This window comes from Plectropomus leopardus, chromosome 20 (genome assembly GCF_026936395.1).
Source record: "Plectropomus leopardus strain MGB_pleo_1.0 chromosome 20, ASM2693639v1, whole genome shotgun sequence".
NCBI classification, from domain to species: domain Eukaryota; kingdom Metazoa; phylum Chordata; class Actinopteri; order Perciformes; family Serranidae; genus Plectropomus; species Plectropomus leopardus.
Window position 1 is genome coordinate 137,220 of NC_142195.1, and position 22,656 is coordinate 159,875.

The 22,656-nt window shown below is 39.3% G+C and overlaps 1 protein-coding gene and 1 pseudogene across 1 annotated transcript; one reads left to right on the forward strand and one right to left on the reverse strand.

Annotated features, from left to right (window-relative positions):
• Positions 1 to 2,781: 2,781 nt before the first annotated feature.
• On the forward strand, positions 2,782 to 16,632 carry LOC148186120 (uncharacterized). Its single transcript, XM_088071447.1, has 7 exons — positions 2,782 to 2,984; positions 11,362 to 11,603; positions 12,199 to 12,383; positions 14,179 to 14,435; positions 15,406 to 15,526; positions 15,845 to 15,980; positions 16,086 to 16,632. Exons 1-7 carry the CDS (start codon positions 2,782 to 2,784, stop codon positions 16,274 to 16,276), a joined length of 1,335 nt encoding a protein of 444 aa, XP_087927573.1. The 3' UTR covers positions 16,277 to 16,632.
• Positions 16,633 to 20,551: 3,919 nt separating this feature from the next.
• LOC148186121 (uncharacterized) lies at positions 20,552 to 21,300 on the reverse strand (annotated as a pseudogene).
• Between the last annotated feature and the right edge of the window lie 1,356 nt (positions 21,301 to 22,656).

The window sequence follows — 22,656 nt, forward strand, 5'->3', positions numbered from 1 at the left end:
GCTGCATGCAGCGATGAGTGGGCTCTCGCACCCCCATGCATGTAGGGGTTCCTCACCGAACTCCATCTGACACAGTTGCTTATCTCTGTGAAAGTTAGATAATGCACGCAGAGTTTTCTCTCTGGAGTGAGAAATGTCACATGGCATAGTATTTCCAGTGGCCACTAGGTGGCAGTGGAGGTGACATAATTTCCATGTCATCTTGGTGAACATCATTAAGAGAACAAACCATGTAAAATTCATGTAAATCAAAGGATAATTGTGTTACAAGGTATACTTCCTGTTGCCAGTAATAGACTCTCATCAAGCATGAGAGTCCTGTCCTGGAGTCCTGTCTGGCTGAGTTACAACGACTTACTGTGTCATGGCGAAGCATTGAATTTAAAAACCTAGCCACGCCCACATGGTGTGATAAAAACTCAAAAACTGAATGACTTTTGATGTCCCAGGATCTTTAATTTCAGTGAAATTCGAAACAAGCAGGCAGAGAGTTTCCATCCTCTAGTTAGATATTTCATATGCGGTAATACATCCTGTGGCCACTAGGTAATGTACATCATCTTGGTCTACATCATCTGTAGACCAAACCATGTAAATTAAATGTATATGTTAAATACAGAAAATGCATGCTTAACTTATGAAATGCCTGTTTTTAATTAAAAAATAATATATTGTAAACAATTTACATAAATTAGCCATTCATCATTTATATTATTCTCTGACACTGTTCTGCCCTCACCGTTTGTCTTGAGAACAGCTATGCAGGCAGATGAACTCTGCAACAAATGCCTTGTGTATATCTCCTTTAATCACATGTTACATTTGCATTGCAGACCGAGTGAAAACACAAATTTCAGACATTTAACAAACGTGAAATATATACAAAGGGGAGAATGGTAAAAACATCTACAGCCACAAAACAATCAAAATGCTAAATTAATTGGTGATAATGTTTCAAGGATGTATTGAGATGATAAAACACTTACAGGCAATGCTCTCTGTTAAAACAACAAAAAAGGATGGATGAGGATTTTCGTGAAATTAACTAAAGCTGTGTCCCAATTCAGGGTCTGCATCCTTTGGAGGACGTAGCCTACGCGGCCTTCGGAGGCACCTCCGAAGGCGGCATTAACGGTTGTTAATTGGGACAGTCTAGCCTGGTTGCGTCACCAGATGTTCCCGCCCTTACCCCCACGACAGTGGATTCCTGCCGTCAAGGCTCGCCAGAGAGAGAGGGGGAGAGGGAGAGAAAAAGAGAGAGAGAGGCCGAGAGAGGGGGAGAGGGAGGGAAGGAGGAAGAGAGCGAGAGAGAGAGAGAGAGAGAGAGCGAGAGCGAGGGAGGGGGGGTCACTAAAGCAAAGAAATTATTTTATTTTTAAAATTTACTTTTTATTTAAATTTTGCTGGAGAAGGAGGACAATTGCCTCTGTCCGCATCGGAAGCTGATTTTTCGCGCAGTAGAGCCTCTGTCAGCGGGCGGAGCTCTCCGCTGCTGCGGGCAGCACAGCGGGGCTGCCAGGTGGGTACGTGTTAGCATTACTAACGTCATGTATTATGAATGAAATTATGACATTTTAATGTCCCTCTAAGTTTAACATATCTGGCGTTTGATTTTCAAATGAGTAAAAACCCACATTAAGTTAAATCAATTCTCCGATCTCCGCTTTGTGCCGCCATTATTTTTGAAGATCGCGGGCACGCAAGGAATCTTGGGAAATGGAAGGCCGCGAAGGATAGTAGCGATGTGTCCTCCAAACAGAGGGAAAAGAAGGCCGCATTTGTGGGCTGCGAAAGGAGGAGCCTTCGAATTGTGACCAAATGGGACAGCCAAGAAGCGCCAGGACGTAATTGGCCTTCGAATGCAGCCTCCGAAGGATGCAGACCCTGAATTGGGACACAGCTTAAGGCTCCATCTCTGCTGACCAAACTAAAACGTGATACTTCCTGTCACCTGACCAGCTGCAGTAATTTCAATTTGTTGTTGTAACAGTAGAAGAAGACAAACAAAATGAAACATTAGCACCATCTACTGGAAGAGTTACAATCTGCCAGCACACTCCCCATCTGACATCTATGGGATGTTACAAATTCTTTTTTTCTGTCCTTGTCGTTGGTGTTTGGCAAAAGGATAACAGTGTCCATTATGGGTCTCAAAAAAGTTTTCTGGTTCCTACAGAGGAAACCTTGACTTCTTCTCACCTGACCTTCCTGTCACAACTGGGAAAGGTTTTGACCACCATGCATATGGGCCAATGGTTTTGCTTGACTTGGATGTTACTTAGCAGCACAAGATCCCCTTCTTGTCTCCTAGTGCCACTTCCTGCAACTTTGAAGGGCAGGTATTGGCTCTTGCACTGATGCCAGAAAACATGATGAGATGCTGCCACCTGTCTCCAATGGCATTGGTAAATGTGTGAAAGTATGTATCTGGTTGTGTGGTAGCAATTGCTTCAGGGTGTCAAGTCAGGACTCTTTCAGCGGTCAGATGAGTTTGATGATAAAAAAGGCAGAGTGCAGTTTTTGATTCTCAAACTTTATTTGTCCATATATATGTGTGTTTGGGTGTGTAGTTCTGCAACAAAGGGAACAAACAGACTAATTAAAAACAAATACTCAACTATGTAACATAATTAGACAGCAAACACTTAAATGTGTAACATAATTAAAGCACAATGAACCTACAGTTTCCTATGGACGCACACAGTGAAAAAGTCAACAAAATGTCCAAAATCCCTCTGCTCTGTGGAGTTGAAGTTAACAATCTTCTGCTCCTCTGCCCCTATGCCTCTCACTGTTTTCATCAAAATTGCCAGGAGGAGTAGATGGAACTCAAACTTTCCAGGTAAGGAGGGTTGTCGGAGTGAGGATGAGAAGAATGTTTGGGTCGAGCAGATGGGCGGGGAGAGGAGGGAGCTGGGGCGTCCTGTGGACCAAACACAGAGGACCTTGGCCTTTGCAGGAGGGAGCTTCGCGCCTGAGGGGGGGTCTGTAGCCGACAGCAGACAGTCCTGTCATGTTACATGGCAGTGTGGGACCTCACAAGTGGCCATACCAGGCTAATGTATCTGGTCAATTCTTTACTGATTTCCAGATCCTCACAGACAAAACCACTACTGTTACCCCTGTTACATGTAAATACTTTGAGTACTGTAATGTACTGTAAATAGATTGTTTTAGCCAGCTCTTATGTCTCCAGATTGTTTAAAAATGTATTAGACTTTGCCATTATATAAATAAATTTTTAAAAATGGACTTGGTTGTACTTGCATAAATCAAACACATTACCATATTCTATTATCACTATATTCATTGAATCAGTTTTAAACAATATAAAGACCAGCATTTGTAGCATTGAGATTCACAGTCAATACCTGAGAAGCTTATGTAAACATAAGTAATGGCACTTTACATATATTTTCCAGTTTTATTTGGTAGATGACCGAAATACAAGTTACATGGGTAGGATACAGGGGTATGGGAAAACATTGGCTGGAATATAATTATAAATACTTAACTGATCCCCAGGGGAAAATTGTAACATTTTAAAGGTTTGCTCTCATACTATACATAAGCAATAAATCTAACATAAAAATTTATTCAAAAGTATGTGCAATATACTACAATAAAATAAATGAAATACAAATTAAGATTATTTACAAGTATGTGAATCATGCCACAGTGTGTTAAATATTTATAAAACAAACTATAATATGTTTAAATAATATATCAGTTAAAAAATAGTGTTGGAGAATTTGATTCCTGATGCAAAATCCAGTCTTTCTCTCTGTGATGTCAGGCCTGTGGAAAGAGCAGAAATATTTAAATGTGTGATCTGACAGTTTGTTCACCTTCAGATGTATTTTGTCATTTCAGACGGATATATCATTTTGCTTTTCGATTTGGCAAAAAAAACAACAAACAAAAAAACATGTCAGCATGTGGTTTTAGCACTATAGGGGTTGATAACAGCAACTGTGGTAAACAGAGAGCAAACTACATGGTAGATCAGTGGTGATGACAATATTATAATGTGAGAGCATACATAAATATCAGCAATAATCCCAGACTGACAAAACTGTTCGGTAACTTCACAAGGATATTATTATCCACTCTGCAGTAAATAAAATAAAAACGCTAATGTTAGCTCCACAGCAGCATCACAGTAACATAACGTACAGTCTGCAGTGTTAGAGTGCATTCGTTAAAAACATTTTTTAGCTGTTAAGCAGAAATGAGGCTAACTTAGCATCGGTTTAGAGTGCTTTCAGCACTTAGCTGTTAGCTTTCGTCACTCCAGAAAAGCAGCTCCGGTGTTCACAATTGATGTATTTCGGGCTCGGTTGAATTCTTTCCTTTTAACTTTTTCGCCTTCGGTCTGCTTCGGTGACTCTGTCTTCACTGCGTATGCTGCCGTCAGCAGAGGAATGAGCCGTTTTTCATTACTGGTGGTTGTTTACTCAGCCATTGTATCAGTAATTTTCCTCCCGAGGCCGCGAGCTGACGGTAGCAAGCTTGGCTAAGTGTGTGCGAGAGAGGGTGACTGCGCAGCGAGTGCACGGCAGTGATTGACACTGTGTAGAGCCTCCCCCCGGCTCTGATTAGTTGATCTCTGCCGCGGGCGATGGATTTCTACAAATCGCAATAACAGCACCAGGGGGAGCCACATACATGCATGGCGCAAGAAGTGTGCCATGCATTGATGCAAAATTTACATACTGCCCAAAAGCAGAATTACATCCGTTTGAGTTGGTCAAGCGATGCACACTGGCCTAGAAAGACTTTTCCCCATTTGCTAACATGGGGAAAGAGACGTCTGTAAATCAGTAAATCATTTTTTGTGAGCATCAGAACCCCGCGAAAAGTCTTCTATCCCTGTCTGGATAGAAACCATCTGGGTCAATAACATTTGGAATGTCTAAAAGAGCCACAAGATTTAATTTTTTAGACTGCCATTCAAACTAGCCGAAGCACTAATCCGGAAGTCGGTTGCTCCGCCGGCGGATATTTTACACATTTCTAAACCTGATAAAAGAGCTTTTCTTCGCTTCATGTGCCACTGAGCAGCTCTCATAGGAATGATCGGCCCAGCCCCAGCAGCTGAATCCAGATTTATAATAGAGAATACATGAGATCATCTCTCTCATGTACTCTCAGATTACTATAACAGTTTCAGAAAATAACTTTTTTTCAGTTATTTTGAAAAAAAGTTACCCACTGCAGCTTTAAATGTACAATTTGTAATGAAGTCAAGGACATACAGGAGCATGCAACAACCTGACTTATAGCACCAGTTTTTATTTTTGGTGGGAGTAAATCTGAATAAGAACTTTATAACAAAAGACATACCCAAGATATGAATCTTTATGTTCAGACAATCTCAGTATTTACAACTGGCTATGCTAGAATTATAGACATACTATTCCTGCTGATTTTTGCACAAGTGGGCAAAATGGCATTGCTCCATCATTTTAGAAAATGAGGTAAACTTCATTATAAACACCCAATCCTTATCTCAGTCCAGCAAAGTGAGGGTGAGAGGGAAAAAAACAACAAAGGGCCCATACACATTACTGCAACACCGTGTATCAGAAAAAACAATGAAATAAAAAGATGGTGGTAACAGACAGATAGTAACAGAAAAACAGACTTTTTTCTCTTTATATAGTATCAGTGTCGTTCATCTCTTCTCACATATTTCATAAAAGTTACAGTTAAATTACTGAGAATCCACAAGACTGCAGAATTAAGAATTCTGTCCTACATTTATCACAGTCATAAAACTGAGAATTGCATTGACATGGAAATATGCAAAGCACAAAATTGCATGAAATGGTTAGTGAGATGTCAACAGTCAGAGCATCATGAAATAGGGCACCATCCTCAGACTGAGCAAAGACCTATGAGATTCACCCCTCTATCAGAAAGGATACAGACACAAGGGAGAAAATATACCACAAGCACAGGATGGAGCGCTTGAGGATGCTTCAGTGCAGAAAGGGCCACAGGGGTAAACACACTACTGCCAAATCACCTTTTCCCTGGGCATCTCAGTGCTGTTTCCCTCCCGTACTTCACATATCCACACCCTTACTACTACTACTGTTTCACCGAGGCCTATTGACATATTACAGACTAAAGTATATCAGTCAAGATATAGACAAATGTCAGAAGACATTCAAAAGAGCCTAGGAGAGTGTAAAAAAAATCTGAAATAAATATGCAAACAGTCAGAACATTTATACACCTGGAGCTATGGTTATAGTTCAATTAGACCATTTAATTGGAACACTGTCCTTGTACCAGTATACAAGCACCAGGAAGAATTCATTTATTGACAGAAGTATGTCTGACCCTGCCACAGATGTTGGTGATATGCCTCCATTTAGCTAGTTGCTAAAGACCTTTATTATTTAAACATTCTACAGTATATATACATATTGTCCAAATCATAATCACAACTGTTTACAATAACTAAACTGCAGCATCACATACATATATAAAAGGCAGTAAGCAAACTCTGCCTTGATTAATTATTTGTATGCCACCTAAAAAAAATCATTATCAGTTTAAGTATATGCTATATTTAGAATATTTTTACCACTTCACCTTGCCGTGAGACAGCCCTTACCTGTCACAGTCTGCAGATTCACTACCTCGACTCAGTGCTTTTCCACTGCTCTATCTCCCCCTGCTCACTCCACACACCTCCTCTCACTCACCTGATTACACTCACCTGAAGCAAATCATCAGCAATCAAGCACAGCATAAAGACTCTAGCATCACACTCACGCAGTTGCTGGGTTGTTCTTTGCCATGCAAGACTTTCAAGTGTTTCTCTGCCTGATCTCCCATTTCTGACCTTGCCTGTCCTGGACTCATCTGCCCTGTCTGCTTCCTGGAAAAACACCACAGCCTTCTGTACCTGATCAGAAGTTTTGCCTTGGTCCTCCTGGTTCCTGGTTATCTGTGGCTGTTGGGCGCTTTTCACCTGTAACGCTTCAGTGTGAGTTTTCCTGTTGGTTTTTTTTTTTTTTGCTGCTCTCACTGCCCGTGATTGTACGCCTGGTGAAAAACGCTGCTTTCTGGACAGTTTACTTGGCTTACATCATACCTGCTGCTTGTCCCTTGCCTGTTTGTTTGTTTGTTTGTTTGTTTGGACATTATGCTCACCTGGTAATGAACTTTTGCCTGTCTGAATTACATATTGTGCCTGTTCCCCTGTGAAAATGATAAGAACGACAGACTTTGTTTTAGCAGCTTAGTGTTTTTGTTTTTTGAACTCTTTGTCAAGAACTGCTCAGTTTCTGTGTGGTGCTGAATTTGAATAAAGGCATTGCAAACTGATTCTGTGCTCCGTTTTGCTGCAGTTGGGTTCAAAATACACCCGCTACATTACCAACACTGATTTGGAGGTTATATCAAAACCACCAGACTCAACCGAGAAAAACCGTTTCCTAAGGTTAAGGTTATTTTTTTTTTTTTTAGGTGGCTATGTTTTGTGGCCCAGTCCACAGCAGCTTAAGCTTGCTAAGCCAGTGTTGTGGCTGGGATATAGCTTTTTAATTTAAAATGAATATAAAATACTACTGTTTTAAAGTTGAATGTCCCTCACCTAGGCCAAAATTAAAAACACAAGTCTCTTAATGTAAAATTTAAAATAAAAGTTAAAGTCATATAAGGTGTGCACATGATGGAGTACATTTTCAGGCTGTGAGTTTATATACAAATTCAATGGAAATGTGAATAGATGCAAATTCACGCCTGGTGGTGTGATGGATGCAATGGGATGGAAGAGAAAACTCGAGTCTTTGTGTTAAATTTTCTACTTGAGCAATGTCTTGCGATAGCCAATTAATGTTAAGATTTAGAAGGGATTCTCTTGAAGGTACTGAGATTCAGAATTGAAGGATAAACAATGTTGCGGATTGATTTACATACAAAGTCAATGTAAAGACGCGAATAGAAGTGAAATTACGCACTGTGTTGCAATAGCCTGTCAGTTTACATTCTCCTGTACAGGGACAATGGGTAAATGGACTGAACTTGTATAGTGCTTTGCTAGTCTTTTTGACCACTCAAAGCACTTTCACACATTTACTCATACATTTACACACTGGTGGCCGAGGATAACGTACATGGTGCCTCCTGCTACTTAGCAAGCATTCATATACAGCATCAGGAGCAATTTGGAGTTCAGTATTTTGCCCATGGATACGTCAACATGTTGACTGGAGGAGCCAGGGATCGAACTGCTGATCTTCCGATTAGAGGACGTCCCACTCTACCTCTGAACCACAGCTGCCCGTCTTGGTTGATTCTGCTTCAGGGCATGGAAACTCCATGTTTACATCCAGCTTTCTCTTGTGTTTCACTGCAAAACACATTCAGCCTTCAGCTGCCTCAGCTGTTGAGGGTGATTTTTTTTTGTGAGTTTCAAACTGCTCCAAAGATAAAGAAGTGACTGTATACACAACACAAATGTTTTTATCGCTCCAGTGTGAACATGACATAAGGCATTTTATTATCACAGATCAGAAACCGCTGATGGTCTGGCAGTGCAGTGCAGTGCAGTGCAGCGCAGCGCAGAAAGACATACAATTGTCGGACAAATTGTCTGAATAAAAAGCAGCCAAATTTGAATTGTCATTAACATTTGACTTCAGCTTTATATTCAATAATTTCTGAGTTGTATCAATTTTCTCATTAGTCTACTCTGCAAGAAAGTGAATCAAGGATTTCACAAAATACCTAACCATTTATTTCAACTCAAGTCCCCAAAAATTTGAGAGGTGAAAATGCCCAGAGTGCCCAAACTTAAACCTTATGAAGAAAAGAATCAATATAACACTCACCCACCAAACCTCACATGCACACAATACAAACATCCCTCACACACACAGTCAGAAGACGTAGCAGTATAATATGGAGTGATGCCATAATCTGTGGATGCCACATTTCTCTGGGCTCTGTGACATTGCAGAGCTGGAGAATTGAGGATGTTCACACCTTGCTCTCACTGTCTGCTGTCTTCCAACACTATGGCACTGGCAAGTGTGTTATAGAGCACTTTATATGCTGCACACTCTTATTTCCCTGGTTTAGAACACAGGCAGAGTCGAGTGGATTGCAGTGCTCCGTCTGATGTGTACAGAATTCAAGTATCATTTCTGTATCTGCTAAATCTGCTTTTAAAGCTCTGTGGGAGTTTGGACACAGAAGGTAGGAGTTATTTTTATTATTACATAACAGTGTGACTGACACTCTCAAAGGAAACTTTTACACTACCTGTTTGAGAGGTGAAACAAAGTGGAAAGATATCCGTAGAACGAAGTGCTTTTCAGTTAAGTGTGAGCCTGTTCAGGTACGTAGCACCCAGCAGCTTCATCTGTCTTACTTCTTGATTTTTCCATCTCGGATCAGCTTTCAAGTTGAATGGGAGAAATGAAACGCACATAAACCAGTTCAGTTATTTGAAACAATAAGGTACTGATTTGGGATGAAGAGATGCTTTTTGTTCCACTGTGTTACTCTGTGTTTGCTCTGCTTTCCATACAATGTTTCAGAGGATTGTCTTTGCATACAGTAGGCTTTATAATTTGATTTGCTTTTTTTAGGCAAGTATTTTGGCAAATAATTTAGGAACAACTTGTGAGGGTTGTTTGTATGGAGGACCAAAAATGCAGAGATAGAGACAAAAAAAGGTGTGACAGTTTATCGCAGTTGATCAAAAAAAGAGGGAACAAACAAAGGTTGGTGGTGTTGGCGGAGGCAGGCTGGCTGCTGGCTGACGTGGCAGACTGAGTCACTTAGACAGGTGGCACATGACAGAGATGAAGTCAGGCTGGAGCGTTGGCATGGCACAGGTGAAGCTAACTGGAGACAAACACGGGGTAGAAATCAAAAATCAGCCAGTAGGCGAAAAAACAAAAAATCACTGCAGGGCAGGTAAAAACACACCAGAGAGCAATGGAGAATCTAGAAACAAGCGAGCTAGCAAAACACATTAGTTACCAGCTGCAATGGAGTGATCTAGCACTGAAGCAGAGTCTCAACCAGGAGTGACTGTCAGATGAAATTCAGGTGTGCTTATCAGAGGAAGCCAGCCACACCTCCAGCCGCACACACAAACACAGGAAAACACAGGGAAAAAGAAAGGGATAGAAACCCCAAAAACACAAACAACTACTTTAAAAATTACTTGTACATGTTTTATGTTAAGTTTCAACAGCTTTATTTAGAAAGGAATGCTTTTCAATATCCCACAGCACTGCATGTGATCAGATTTGTCTTCCATTTTGATTGTCCTTTAAACATTTAACTTCCTCAACTTTTTAAGGACTTCTAAATGTTATAATAATCAGAACTTTCAAAGTCAGTGGGTTATTGCCTATGTGTAAAATAAGGTCTGTGGTTAACACAAGCTGAAGAGACTTTCATGTTTTGTTCTATGACATAAAATATGTCAGTAAATACCCCACTGTGAACTTTGAAGCTTTTGTGTCTTTAAAAAGATGGTTGCTAACAAGTGGCTAAATAAGACTAAAGAACGTCAACAAGCCAAGCCACACTGAACACAGCTTTACAGCCTCATAGTGGTGGTGATGCAATCGTGTTGTAATTCATTTATAGCCTTACATTTGCTTTTTACTCCTGGCGATTACATTTTGGCTTAAAAAATCCTGAAAAAGGTATTCTTTTCTCAAGATTATCTTGCAAAGAAATAGTGTAAGTATCGTGTTTGTTTGCCACAGAGCTTAACTTCTGCAATTATCCCAAATCATATGCCCCATCATATGTATTTGTTGACATCATGGTAGTGGCATCCCAGAGTGTAAAACGCAGATGCAGAAGGATACCGAACTCTTAATGTGTAGACATGGAAGTCTGTTGACTGGCAATATGTGACAACTTGGGATGACAACGTGTTGAAAAAACCCATAAGCTCTTTGACAAGGGCGCCAGGGAAACATTAGCCTCCACATAAGCCTACAGAAAAACATCAACACTGCAGCAATCTACATCCAGAAAAATAGAGCATTTGTTGTACTCTCTGTTTTCCTGGTGCCTCTTGACCTCTCAGAGATGGTTAAACTATGCAGAACTGCTGTGGTGGGGGTTTTATTTCCTTTTTACATTTATATTTAGACTTTTACCATCTGGTTACATAATATCAGTAATACCTATAAGACTATATTTCTCTCTTTATCTTTCTCTCTCGCTCCCTGACGTGTTGCCAAAACAAAATTACAATTAAGAGACAATGGATGAAATTAACAACTGCTCACATGAGTTACAATTTGCTGACATCACGGTGGTGGCATGGAGAGCATAAAGAGAGTACACTATAGGTCATTAAATTAGTAAACAAAAAAAAAATAATATCTCTCTTCATCTCTACATCCTCCACTCTGCAGGGGAGATGCAGAACTTAGGTTGGTTTATGCTGGTGATCCTATGGATGGTGCAGGCTGTGGAAGGCTGTCCTCGTGTCTGTAAATGCTCCAGGAAGTCAGGTCCAGAAAAGTTAGAGGTCAACTGTCATAAGATGGGGATTCGTGCCTTTCCCTCCAAACTGCCCCCTGATGCCTGGATCCTCAAACTTGGTGAATTCTTTGTGGTTAATCAAATTGACAATTAAGTCTGTTGTGAAATTCAAGACACTTAACCCTTTAAAACCTGGATTGTCATCAGTTCTCTTGTGCTGTGTTCAGACACCTTTCACAAGCTATTTAACCCTTGAAAAACTGTCCAAATTGCCTTGATTTCTTTCAAAAACATGGTTAAAAAGGCAATGACAAACTTGGCAATAAACGTCCAATAAATTACGAAAAAATAAATGACTTGAAAAACAATTTTATAAAAGGGGAGAGGATTATTTAAAAAAAAATCTAAAACAACTGAAACATGTCCAGAAAATTAAATTAAAAAATAAATTATATCATCTATATATTTTAAATAATGTTATATATATATACAAACGTATGTATGTATGTATGTATATATCTATATATATCTATATATAGATATATATATATATATATATGTTTTGTTAAGTTGCACATTGCCCCATCTTTTTGGAAAAAATCAAACCAATTTGCTCAGTTTTCAAAGGGTTAATAATTTATCTGACAGTAAGTAAACATAAGCAGTATGGATCATAACTGCATTGGAATCCTATTTTTTTATTACTGTCTAAAGGTGAGAATGGTATCACAGACCTGAAGGCAAATGCTCTGAGATCAATTCCGAAAATTGAAAGCATCAACCTGGAAAAAAATGCCATCAGGTCCCTCCACCCCCAGGCCCTCTCTGGTGCAAAGCAACTGATGCTCCTCAATCTCTACGGAAACCACATCACCAACGTTCCACCAGGGGGATTCCAGGTAAAGCCTTTGGAGAAGAATAGATGACATGTACAGGGCTGACACCCTCTAGTTGGTTGTTTGATTGGATGGTCAATATACTCATATTGGACCAAAGTCTTGTTGGTAGGACTGTCCCGGTCAGTTGCTAGTAGTATTTTCATAAGGCCATGTGTACCCAGAGCATTTTTTCCGAGCTGAAAACAACAGGGGCCAGATGCATGAACAATGTGCACAAAAACCATGTGTATGCCTTTCCCCTCAAATAAATTGGCATTTACTAAGGAAGAAAATGTGGTAAGAATATATACAACTCGTGCATTCTTCAGACTAGGTGTGTCCATGCTAAGATAGCTGCTGGTGATGAAAGTATGAGATTAAATGTAGGTTTATAACATTGCTTTTAAGCTGTTTGCCAGTTTTATTGTGTGTGTTATTATTTTTGCAGGCTGCAGGGTCCTCTGTAAAATTCCAATCAAAGGCACCTTTATGAACTTAATTTTAAATAATTTTGAGTTTGACGATTTAAATTTACATTCATTTTCCTGTTACGGCTCAGACACGTACCAAACCGAAATCAGAGAACTGACACCAACAAAAGCCTCCCTGCTGCATTGCCTCACGTCACCATGTCTCGCCAACAAGCATGTATGTTCTGTACCAGTGTGAGAGGAAGTAATCTTCCATAACAGCAGATGTTTGTTTACATTTCTCACTCCTGTTTCCCCTCTCATGCACTAAGGTAAACTGCCAGTCGGAGTGATTTCATTTGCCAACAGGTTCTACTGTTACAGCCACCAATGTCACTTGCTGAATTGATGAGGACCAAAGTCAATAAGGGCCAACAATGCAGGACACAATAAAGCAACTAGGGCCACCATCAGTTTGGTGTGTGGAGTTCAGTGATCGTTTTTTTGTTTTGACCATTTTGGAAAGTCAGTGTCCACATGAGCAGTATAAATGTGGCATGTGGCACTTGGCACTGTTGGTGAACCTTGCAGAGACGACTACTCTACAGGTGGAATGAGTGGTTGAGGGGCACAAGTATCAGTATGCAAATGGCTGTTTAAGTTGTTTCTACATCTGTTTATGGCAAATTGGGTATGGGAATGAAGCCTATGCCCATGCGCTTAGTACCAGATTAAAAGCTATAAAAAAGAATCAGGTGTATTCATGGCTTTATAAATCTCATGAAAAGAATCCTTATTCATATTTCTGCCTTTGTGTAATCACACAGTTTTAGATGTGAACCCACGAATCTTGAGTTACAGTGGTCCCCCGTTTATCGTGGGAGTTACGTTCTAAAAATAACCCGCAATAGGCAAAATCGCGAAGTAGTCAGGGTTACAATTTTTTTTATTATAGATGTTTTAAGGCTGTAAAACCCCTCACCACACACTTTATACACTTTTCTAGGACAGGCATTATCATCATAACATAACACATCAACACAAACACAAAGTTCAGACCTTCTTAGAAAAATAAGTCCAGTATTATAGAATGAAACCACAGAAAAATGCCAGATGTGCATTGCTTAGCTCAAATCAGACTCTCAGAGCCTTGTGATGCTCCTGGGGTTGTAGCTAAGTGTAAATACATGGGCCTAAGAATAAATAATGTTTTGGTGGGCGAAAAACTACCAGGTAGAGTGCCCTGTGGCTGATATGTTTATCAAGAGATAACATGCAAAAAAACTGTTTCCACATCAATCAATCAGTTGACCTAAATTTTCTTTGATTGACTACAGTCCTAGTTTACAGTAGACTTAATGCAATAATCTGATCAGTAATAAACATTGTTTTTTCCATGTCTCTAGGACCTCCTGAACCTTCGCTTCCTCATGCTGGGACAGAACCAGATTAGCATCCTCAAACCTGAGATGTTTGTTGGAATGAGGAACTTGTCAGACCTAGACCTTCCTCTTAATGAACTGACAACACTGCCGTCTAATGCCTTTAAGCCTTTGATTGCCCTCAAAGTTCTGGACCTTTCCCTGAATCGCATCCAGAGGATCTCTCTTAAGGCCTTCACTGGACTCAGACAGCTCATGTTTCTCAACTTAGACAATAACAGGTCATATTGCTTTTAGTGGTTGCTTCTTTAAACCTCCCCAATGCCAAACCTATTGCACTAAGCGATGCCACAGGTAGATAACTCTAAATTGAATATTTAAAAAATGAATGAAACACTGATTTGAAAGGGGACGTTCAATGCAGCTGAAATGCTGTCTCATTGTTATTGCATAATGACTAAGAAAGTTGTTTGATTTGATGGATTCTAAACATCTGAAAATGTTTCAGTGTTTTTTCGTTACAAGCTTGTTTATCATAAATCAGACACTGATGGTGCAGTGCTGTACACTTCATCAAAAATATTTTGTTACTTCAGTGTAAACACATGTTGTTCTGGGCACTTGCTCAATCTATTGCCATTCTTCTGATTCTTTGTTTCCCATGAGCCATGGTGGCTTCTTGCAAATGCACAAGGAGTAAGAGGAAGAACCAGATTTTTTTTTTCTTTCACAGATTATCTGTGTCATTGACCTCTGTATGGATGTAGTGACAGTTTACTCAAATATTACACTTTTTTTTTTTTTTTTTAAATTTTTTTTTTACAAAAGTTACAACTGTATGTTCTTTGAAACAAAAGAAAAAACATTTGAATATACACGAATGTGAATAATATTTACCTACCTAAATACATACATACACACATACATAGTACATAAAATCTAATATTAGCAGCATTAACCGTTATGAGACAACAAGCCTACAAGAGTATTGTTTTCAACAAATAGAGGTATAGCAGGTCTATTTGGCACTAGACACAATTATGTTGTTTTTTTTCTACATTTAGGAGGCAAAACAAGACATAACAGCAGAGAGTTTGATATGTTTTCCATGCTGAGTGAATACCCTCATCAATTACTGAAAAAAAAATTATAGGGGTTTATACTACCTTCTATATATTTACATTCATTTTCAGTACAGTACTTGTACAGTGTATTGATGTTAATTAAGGAATCCTGACTCCCCAAATACAGTCTGAAGCACATCCCTGCTGGAGCATTCAGGCCGCTGCAATCTCTGGAGATGCTGGTTCTGGACAACAATCTTCTGTCCACACTGAGTTTGACAACTTTGGATGGTCTGGGCAACTTGCAGGTAAAACAGTGTTATTGGTTTATACACAAACAGAGAATTAGATGAAAAAGACAAGTAGAATAAGTTTAATGTGAAAAATAATTGGATCTGGTTCAAATATAGTTAGTTTTTTTGTGTATGTGTGTGTGTTAAACTTTTTACTTAAATTTAAGATGTATTCATAGTTTATATCTGTAAATTAGGACAATCAGATGACCTTAGTAAACATTTTAAAATCCTTTGCATGCATTTGATTACTGAGACTGCATTGCACATTAGTGTTTCACTGTGGATGGATCAGCTAAATGCAACAAAAACAAATGGGCTGTGTTGAATCAGGAACTCTACCTGAGGAACAATAAGCTGGAGCACCTGCCACCTGATGTGTTCAGGAACACAGACAAGCTTTCCCAGCTGGCACTCAGTGGAAACCGCCTGAAGACAGTGAATGGAAACATATTTACCCATCTGCCCTGTACGTCTACCACCAGCCCTCTTTTTTACGGTCCCATTTTAATGACTGCATAATTAACTGATGATGATTCAGTTTTAGTGATCATATTTCTTTGATCCCTATCAGACCTGAAGAAGCTCTATCTCCATGACAACATGTGGCACTGTGACTGTAACATCATCTCCTTAGTGCAATGGATGGGACAGACCAAAGCTATCTTGTCGCCCCCTCATGTCCTGAGGTGCCTGGGTCCTCCAGAGCTTGGAAACAAGAGCCTCTCCAGTCTTCGAGCTGACAAGCTACTCTGCCACGCCTAATGTCATAAAACCTGTATAAGGACCACCATAGCATGGACTCGGGACCCATGGAGATTCAGATGATGGAGTTTTCCTTTTTTAAGTTCTGTATCCTGAATTAGTATTTTAAGAGTGAAAATACATTTTAAATCACAAGTGAGCTGAATACTCAGATGAAATGAGTATCCAATATGGATATTGTACTTTTTAAAGTACTTGTAGTTTTCAAGTAGAATATATCAGTGTCTGTAAAAAAGATGGACTAGTTATTTAGGTAGCTGTTTCTATCTTTTAATCTTGTGATCCAAAATGATCAGAAACTCGATTCTGAGATTGTTCTGTTAATAGTTTTCTAATAAATACATTGATGCATATCATTTTCAGGTTTTAAGACTAGGACGTAACTATTTGCACTTAAAATGAAGGAGATACCATATCCCGCAGGGAAATGAATTTGACTGTGTCTGTGTAAATTATCTTTATCTGTGTTTGTACTTGGAATGTGCAGTTTTAAGAGCCACACTGATATTTCAGCTAAAAACCTTGCAAAAGAAAACATTGGCTTGACCATAATGTATTTCTATGTTTAAAACCAAGAGCTATATAGGCAATTTCAAACCATAGCAGAAGCTGGAGTGGATGGTTTTAAATCTGCTGCAGGTGAGGCAGTCAAAAAATTAAGTGCACATGGGCCCTGGGATTTCTTGGTATACAAAAAAAATAAGGAGCACTACTTTCAGTGATGTGCAAGTTTCTAAACATTAGCAAAACAATAGGGTTAAAAGTATTGAAAATAACTTAATCAATTCATGACTTACATTACTTTATGGAGTATAAAGGTTTTAAAAAAACCTATTTAGTTTGAACACATTTTTGGTACATTCAAATAATGTATATTATTTCATGTTTGGCATCTCAAACCCCCAAAATGTCAGGTGGTGCAATCATCTCTGCACATGAACAGACTAAGAAAACTATTTTTGAAAAATGGTATTTTAATGATGATAAATTCAAAATAAAATACTATGGCATGCTCCTACATTTTAAACCTTCCAAATAAGTCACATTTTACAAATACTAATAGTTTCAAATCTGTTTTTTGACTAAAAATATTTTGTACAACAATTTGTATTAACAAGCAAAAAGAAAACTCCAAGGCACTCTCTTGAAATGTTAAAATGCCCTTATTTCTACCGCATGGTCATGCTGAAGCTTAAAAACACTCCAATGCGTTTCAGCACACAAGCCCTCGACAGGGAGTCAAACAGATCTCAAGACACAAAAGGTCCTTTTATACTGGTTAAACACCAACAGGAATCTTACACCTGTATCTGGGGGTTTTGGCCTGGAAAGAGTGTAGGTGTTGTGCATTATTCAGGTCCACAATATACACCAATACTGAATGGCGCTTTTCTAGTACATGGTACCGGCTCTACTCTTCTCTACTTGACTCTACTCGCCTTTTTTTGGTTTTCCATTAGGAAAAAGTACCTGGTACCTGGTACCACCTTTTTGGTACCTGCTTTCCTGGGGTTCCAAAAATAGCCAACTGGGTACTAAGACGTACTAATAGGTGACATGGACACACTGCAGATCACTGACTGGTCAGACAGAAATGTCACCGCGTCATCAATGGGCGGCACGCATAGAATACCCTTAACAGCGCACACAGCTAAGCTATTGTAGCGCAGGTTTGTATAATTTTAAATAATTTTTTCAGAAAGATCACACTGTGGTCGCTTGAGGATGTGCAAAATGTTCCTCTCCTTGCTTGCCACCGAGCGTATCCAGCAAGTGCAAGTCTATATGTAGTACTATAGACCTGCAGTAATATGTCACTGTTGTGTGTTTTTTTTGCTCATTACATCCCATTTTCAGACATCTGTTTTCACTATTAAATTTCTGTTGTCCCTGTTGAGGCCATCTGTGCGTGAAGCGGTGCAGCACTCAACTTCCTACATTTATGTAGTCACCTGAATTCCTCATCATCCGACAGAAGTCAAGTCAAGTTTAGTCAATTTTATTTGTAAAGCTCATTATCAAAAAACACGGTTTGCCTCTGAGGGCTTTACAGCATACGACATCCCTCTGCTCTTAGACCCTCACATCACCTAAGGAAAAAATCCCGGAAAAGAACCCCTGTAATGGGGGGAAAAAACAAGGAAGACACCCCAGAAGGAGCAGCAGAGGATGATCAGGGTGGACAGAAGTGCAATAGATGTCGTAAATAACAATTAAAAAGGTAAAGGAAAGAGAAAAAGAGAGGGGAAGAGAGGGGGAGAAATGCACAGCAATAATGGAAACAAAAGCATGTCATATTACATATATATAACGATAGGTGTAAAATTACTAAATGCACTCTATGATAATATCAATATAATTAATATCAATATATGCATAGGACTCTTATCAACAACTGTCCCATGCGTATATTGATAGTGGAGGCGTGGCTCATAATAATGGCAGTAGAAGGTTGGGTCAAGCACGATCACAGCATGGGCGCAACCAAATGGGACAAAGAGAGAGAGGAAATTTTACCAGCAGGTATTACTAGAATCTTTTTGGCAGTAACCCTGTTATTGACTGCTCGCTGCTGCACACTTTATGAATGTTACATGTTGTAGTAGTGGTGCGCACCGGAAAATGGGGCTCAACCGAAGTGGGGTGTCCCATTTTCTATATTTTCTATATTCTTATTCTAATGGAAAATGAACCCCAGCCAAACTGGTCCACCCTTCTTATGGAGGGTGGGATGTTATCGAAGCCAAAGGCTTGGTGCTGGGTTGCTGTTATGGAGGTCCTGATTATGTAGAGCCATGGGATGGTTCACATTACCTATGTGAACGGTATATTTGTGTTCTGCCAACCTGTCCTGTAGCCGTCCTTTTGTCCTTCCAATGTAAAAAACTTTACAAAATGATGGCTACAGGACAGGAATACAAGTATGCCATTCGCACAGGTAATGTGAACTATGCCATGGTTCTACATTATTAGGGGCTCCATAACAGCAGCCCAGCGCCAAGCCTTTGGCTTTGATAACATCCAACCCTCCATAAGAAAAGAAGACAGACAAAGGAAGCTTAACCAACGTGGAACATTTTGAATTTATAAATTACAGGCCACCCAGGCTTAAAGGCACCTAAACTGATCCAAATACACATTTTGCAGCAAAAGACATCTAAAGTTAAAATCTGCTCCTAATAAAAAAATTATCAAAGTTATATACACAAACCCACGTTTTCCATCATATTAATCCATTTTCACATGTTTCCAGCATAGAAATGTCTTTCTATGTGATTCCTTGCAAATAGGACAGCTTTCCGTAAAAAGCCACACAAAATCCTAATTTGGCGTTAAGGTCAGACTGATCCAAATACATGTTTTGCAGCAAAAGACATCTAAACTGAAAATCGTATGACATTTATAAACACAGTTATAAATGTTTTACTCTACAGTAATAAGCATATTAGTTAAGCGTTAGTAAATACTGAATTCATTATTTATAAAGCATTGCTCCTACAGTAATAATCAATAGTATGTAGTTTATAAACACAATTAAAAATGTGTTAGTCCTGATTAATAAGCTCATGTATCACATGCGTAATGATTGCATTTTCATACTTATTAAATGATGGATTCATTCATTCATTGTCTGTAACCGCTTGTCCTCGTAAGAGTCATGGTGGGCTAGAGCCCATCCCAGCTGTCATTGGACGAGAGGCAGGGTACACCCTGGACAGGTCGCCAGACTATTGCAGGGCTGACAGTCACACCTATGGGCGATTTAGAGTCACCAATTGACCTGACCTGCATGTCTTTGGACTGTGGGAGGAAGCCAGAGAACCTGAAGAGAACCCACGCAGACACGGGGAGAACATGCAAACTCTGCACAGAAGGGACCCTCTTGCTGTGAGGTGTCCGTGCTACCCCATGATGGATTCAGCATTTCTTAATTAAGTATTACATTATTTGAAAAATCATTTATTAAGGAATTTTCATTGGTTTATAAGAACATTTAGAAAGTTGAGGTTAATGATTAACAAACTATTTGGATGTACATTTGTGCATACATTTACACATACCATATTTACACATGTACTAATGGTTAGTAAGTGAGTTAGTAAATGTTTTATAAATACTCAAAAGTTTCTTTTTCAATAAATGTCCATTTAGTTTACAATTCTACAATTCTACAATTTCATTTAGCAGACGCTTTTATCCAAAGCGACGTACAAGTTTATGTCTAAGCTAAAGGCAAATACTTGCTATATCAGTACTACACTAGTTAGACTATGTCTACTTGTATTTGTTTGAGATGTCATGAATCAGTCTGCCAAATGAACCTTTGGGGTGTTTCTTTGCAAGCCATTCATTCCACTCAATCACTGAAAGGTAGTCAGAAAGCAAACTGTGATTTCTCTTCAGCCTCCAGATCTGCTCTTTGTAGGATCTCCAAGCGCTCTCAAGATGCTGGGTGTGGGTACCAGTGTGGGGATCTACATAACCTGCACAACCTACAACACACAACCTGCTGTGATTGACAGTGTGATAGTTGTACCCTAGTGCAGAGAGAATGCTATGGACATGCCACTCATCACTGATAACTGAAGATCCAACCCTCACATGATGGACAATCAAGGTGACTATGTGTCTTCAAGATATTCTCTCTACAAGACATAGAACAGGCTTTCTCCATCCTAAATGATGCCTCACACCTAACATCCCAAAGACCCACTTCTTTCTTTTCCACCCACCAACCATTCTTCCTCTCCCATACTGATGCAGAAACAAAACAACAAACACAGATACAAACAATAACAACAACAATAACATGTTTGATTATATTTGACAGTTATTTAAAGTCACTATTACTATATCTTTCTTGCGAAAATGGCTATCATCGATCACAACAAACTCCCTTCTTCCACTAATCTGCTGGCCTGAACGTTGTCTCATTCTTTCAACTACTGTGACACAGACCTCCCTTATTTTTTTGCCATTTTACTGAGAGTTGTTGAACTGGCTGCAATTGTGTCATCCATCATATCAATCTTCCGTAATTGTAGACCATGAGAAAATCTTCAAAGGCAAATGGAAAAAGTAATGTCAATGCATCTCTAAAATCATTGATGAAACATGCCAAGCATTATATTGTGTATTGCACATTTTATGCAATTACAGAGAGAATGGTAATATTGTGATTCTATTATATATGTGTTTATATTATTATTGTTAATACTTGCCTGCCTGTATATGAATTGCATACAGTTACTGAGGGAGACCTTTGATTGACTTAAGATTGACTTGTGCCTTGTGACAGAGATTTGTTTTCCCTTCCCCCACATGCTGCTTGTCAACAGGTCCTATTATAAAAAAGAATAGTAACATAAAATAGCAGGTAGTTTTTTTTTTTTTTATTAAGAAAAGGGTTCCATTCAATACTATATGCCCCAGTATTCACCACCAGTCTCTCTCACACACACACGCACACGCACACACACACACACACACACACACACACACACACACACACACACACACTCCTCCGGGCAAGATACTAAACCCCAAATTGCTTCTGAGGCTGTGTGAATGATTACTGAGAAGCAGGTGGCATCTTGTATGGTAGCCTCGGCCACCAGTGTTTGAATGTGTTTGTGAATGGGTGAATGTGACATGTTGTTTTAAAGCGCTTTGAGTGGTCAATAAGACTAGAAAGTACTATATAAGTATAGTCCATTTACCATTTACAATTACTACAATGCTGTGCGTGCAGAGCGAAGGAAGCAATAGCGAAGCAAGCAATAGCAACTGGCTTTTTAAAACGACATACAGTCAGCAGCTAGATAGATAGATAGATAAAGAGAGAGAGAGAGAGAAGGAAGGAGAGAGAGTTATTAATATGGAAGTGTAAATAAATTAGCAATACACAGACAAAAGAATTTCTGTACCTTATAGCTGGACACAGTTGTCAGCAAGGGAATTAATTGGTCACATAGCCTACATACTCACTTAGTGTGTGTCTGAATGTCTGGTGCAGGTTGGCTTCAGGAGGCTGACTGCATTTGCAGCTAGGCTGTGCTAGCTTGGACCTCCAGGTTTCGCTTGATATTTCAGGGCTTAAAGTCCTGCAATGGTACAAAATGTTCTTCCTGCAGAAATTACAGAGAACGGTGCTCCTACCAACAGTTCCATCTTGGCGTTTTTTAAATGTAAATGCTCCATTCATGGGGCCATGCAGCATGGCCTTGTCAGGCAGACATTATGTTATGTTACATTACATTATGTTACAAAGACACTGTGATGCTCAGTCCCGCAGCGGGTCAAAGGGCACCCCGAAATGTGATCAATCAGCATAATTATTTAACACATTTTTTCAGTGATAAATGAATTGAAATTAACCA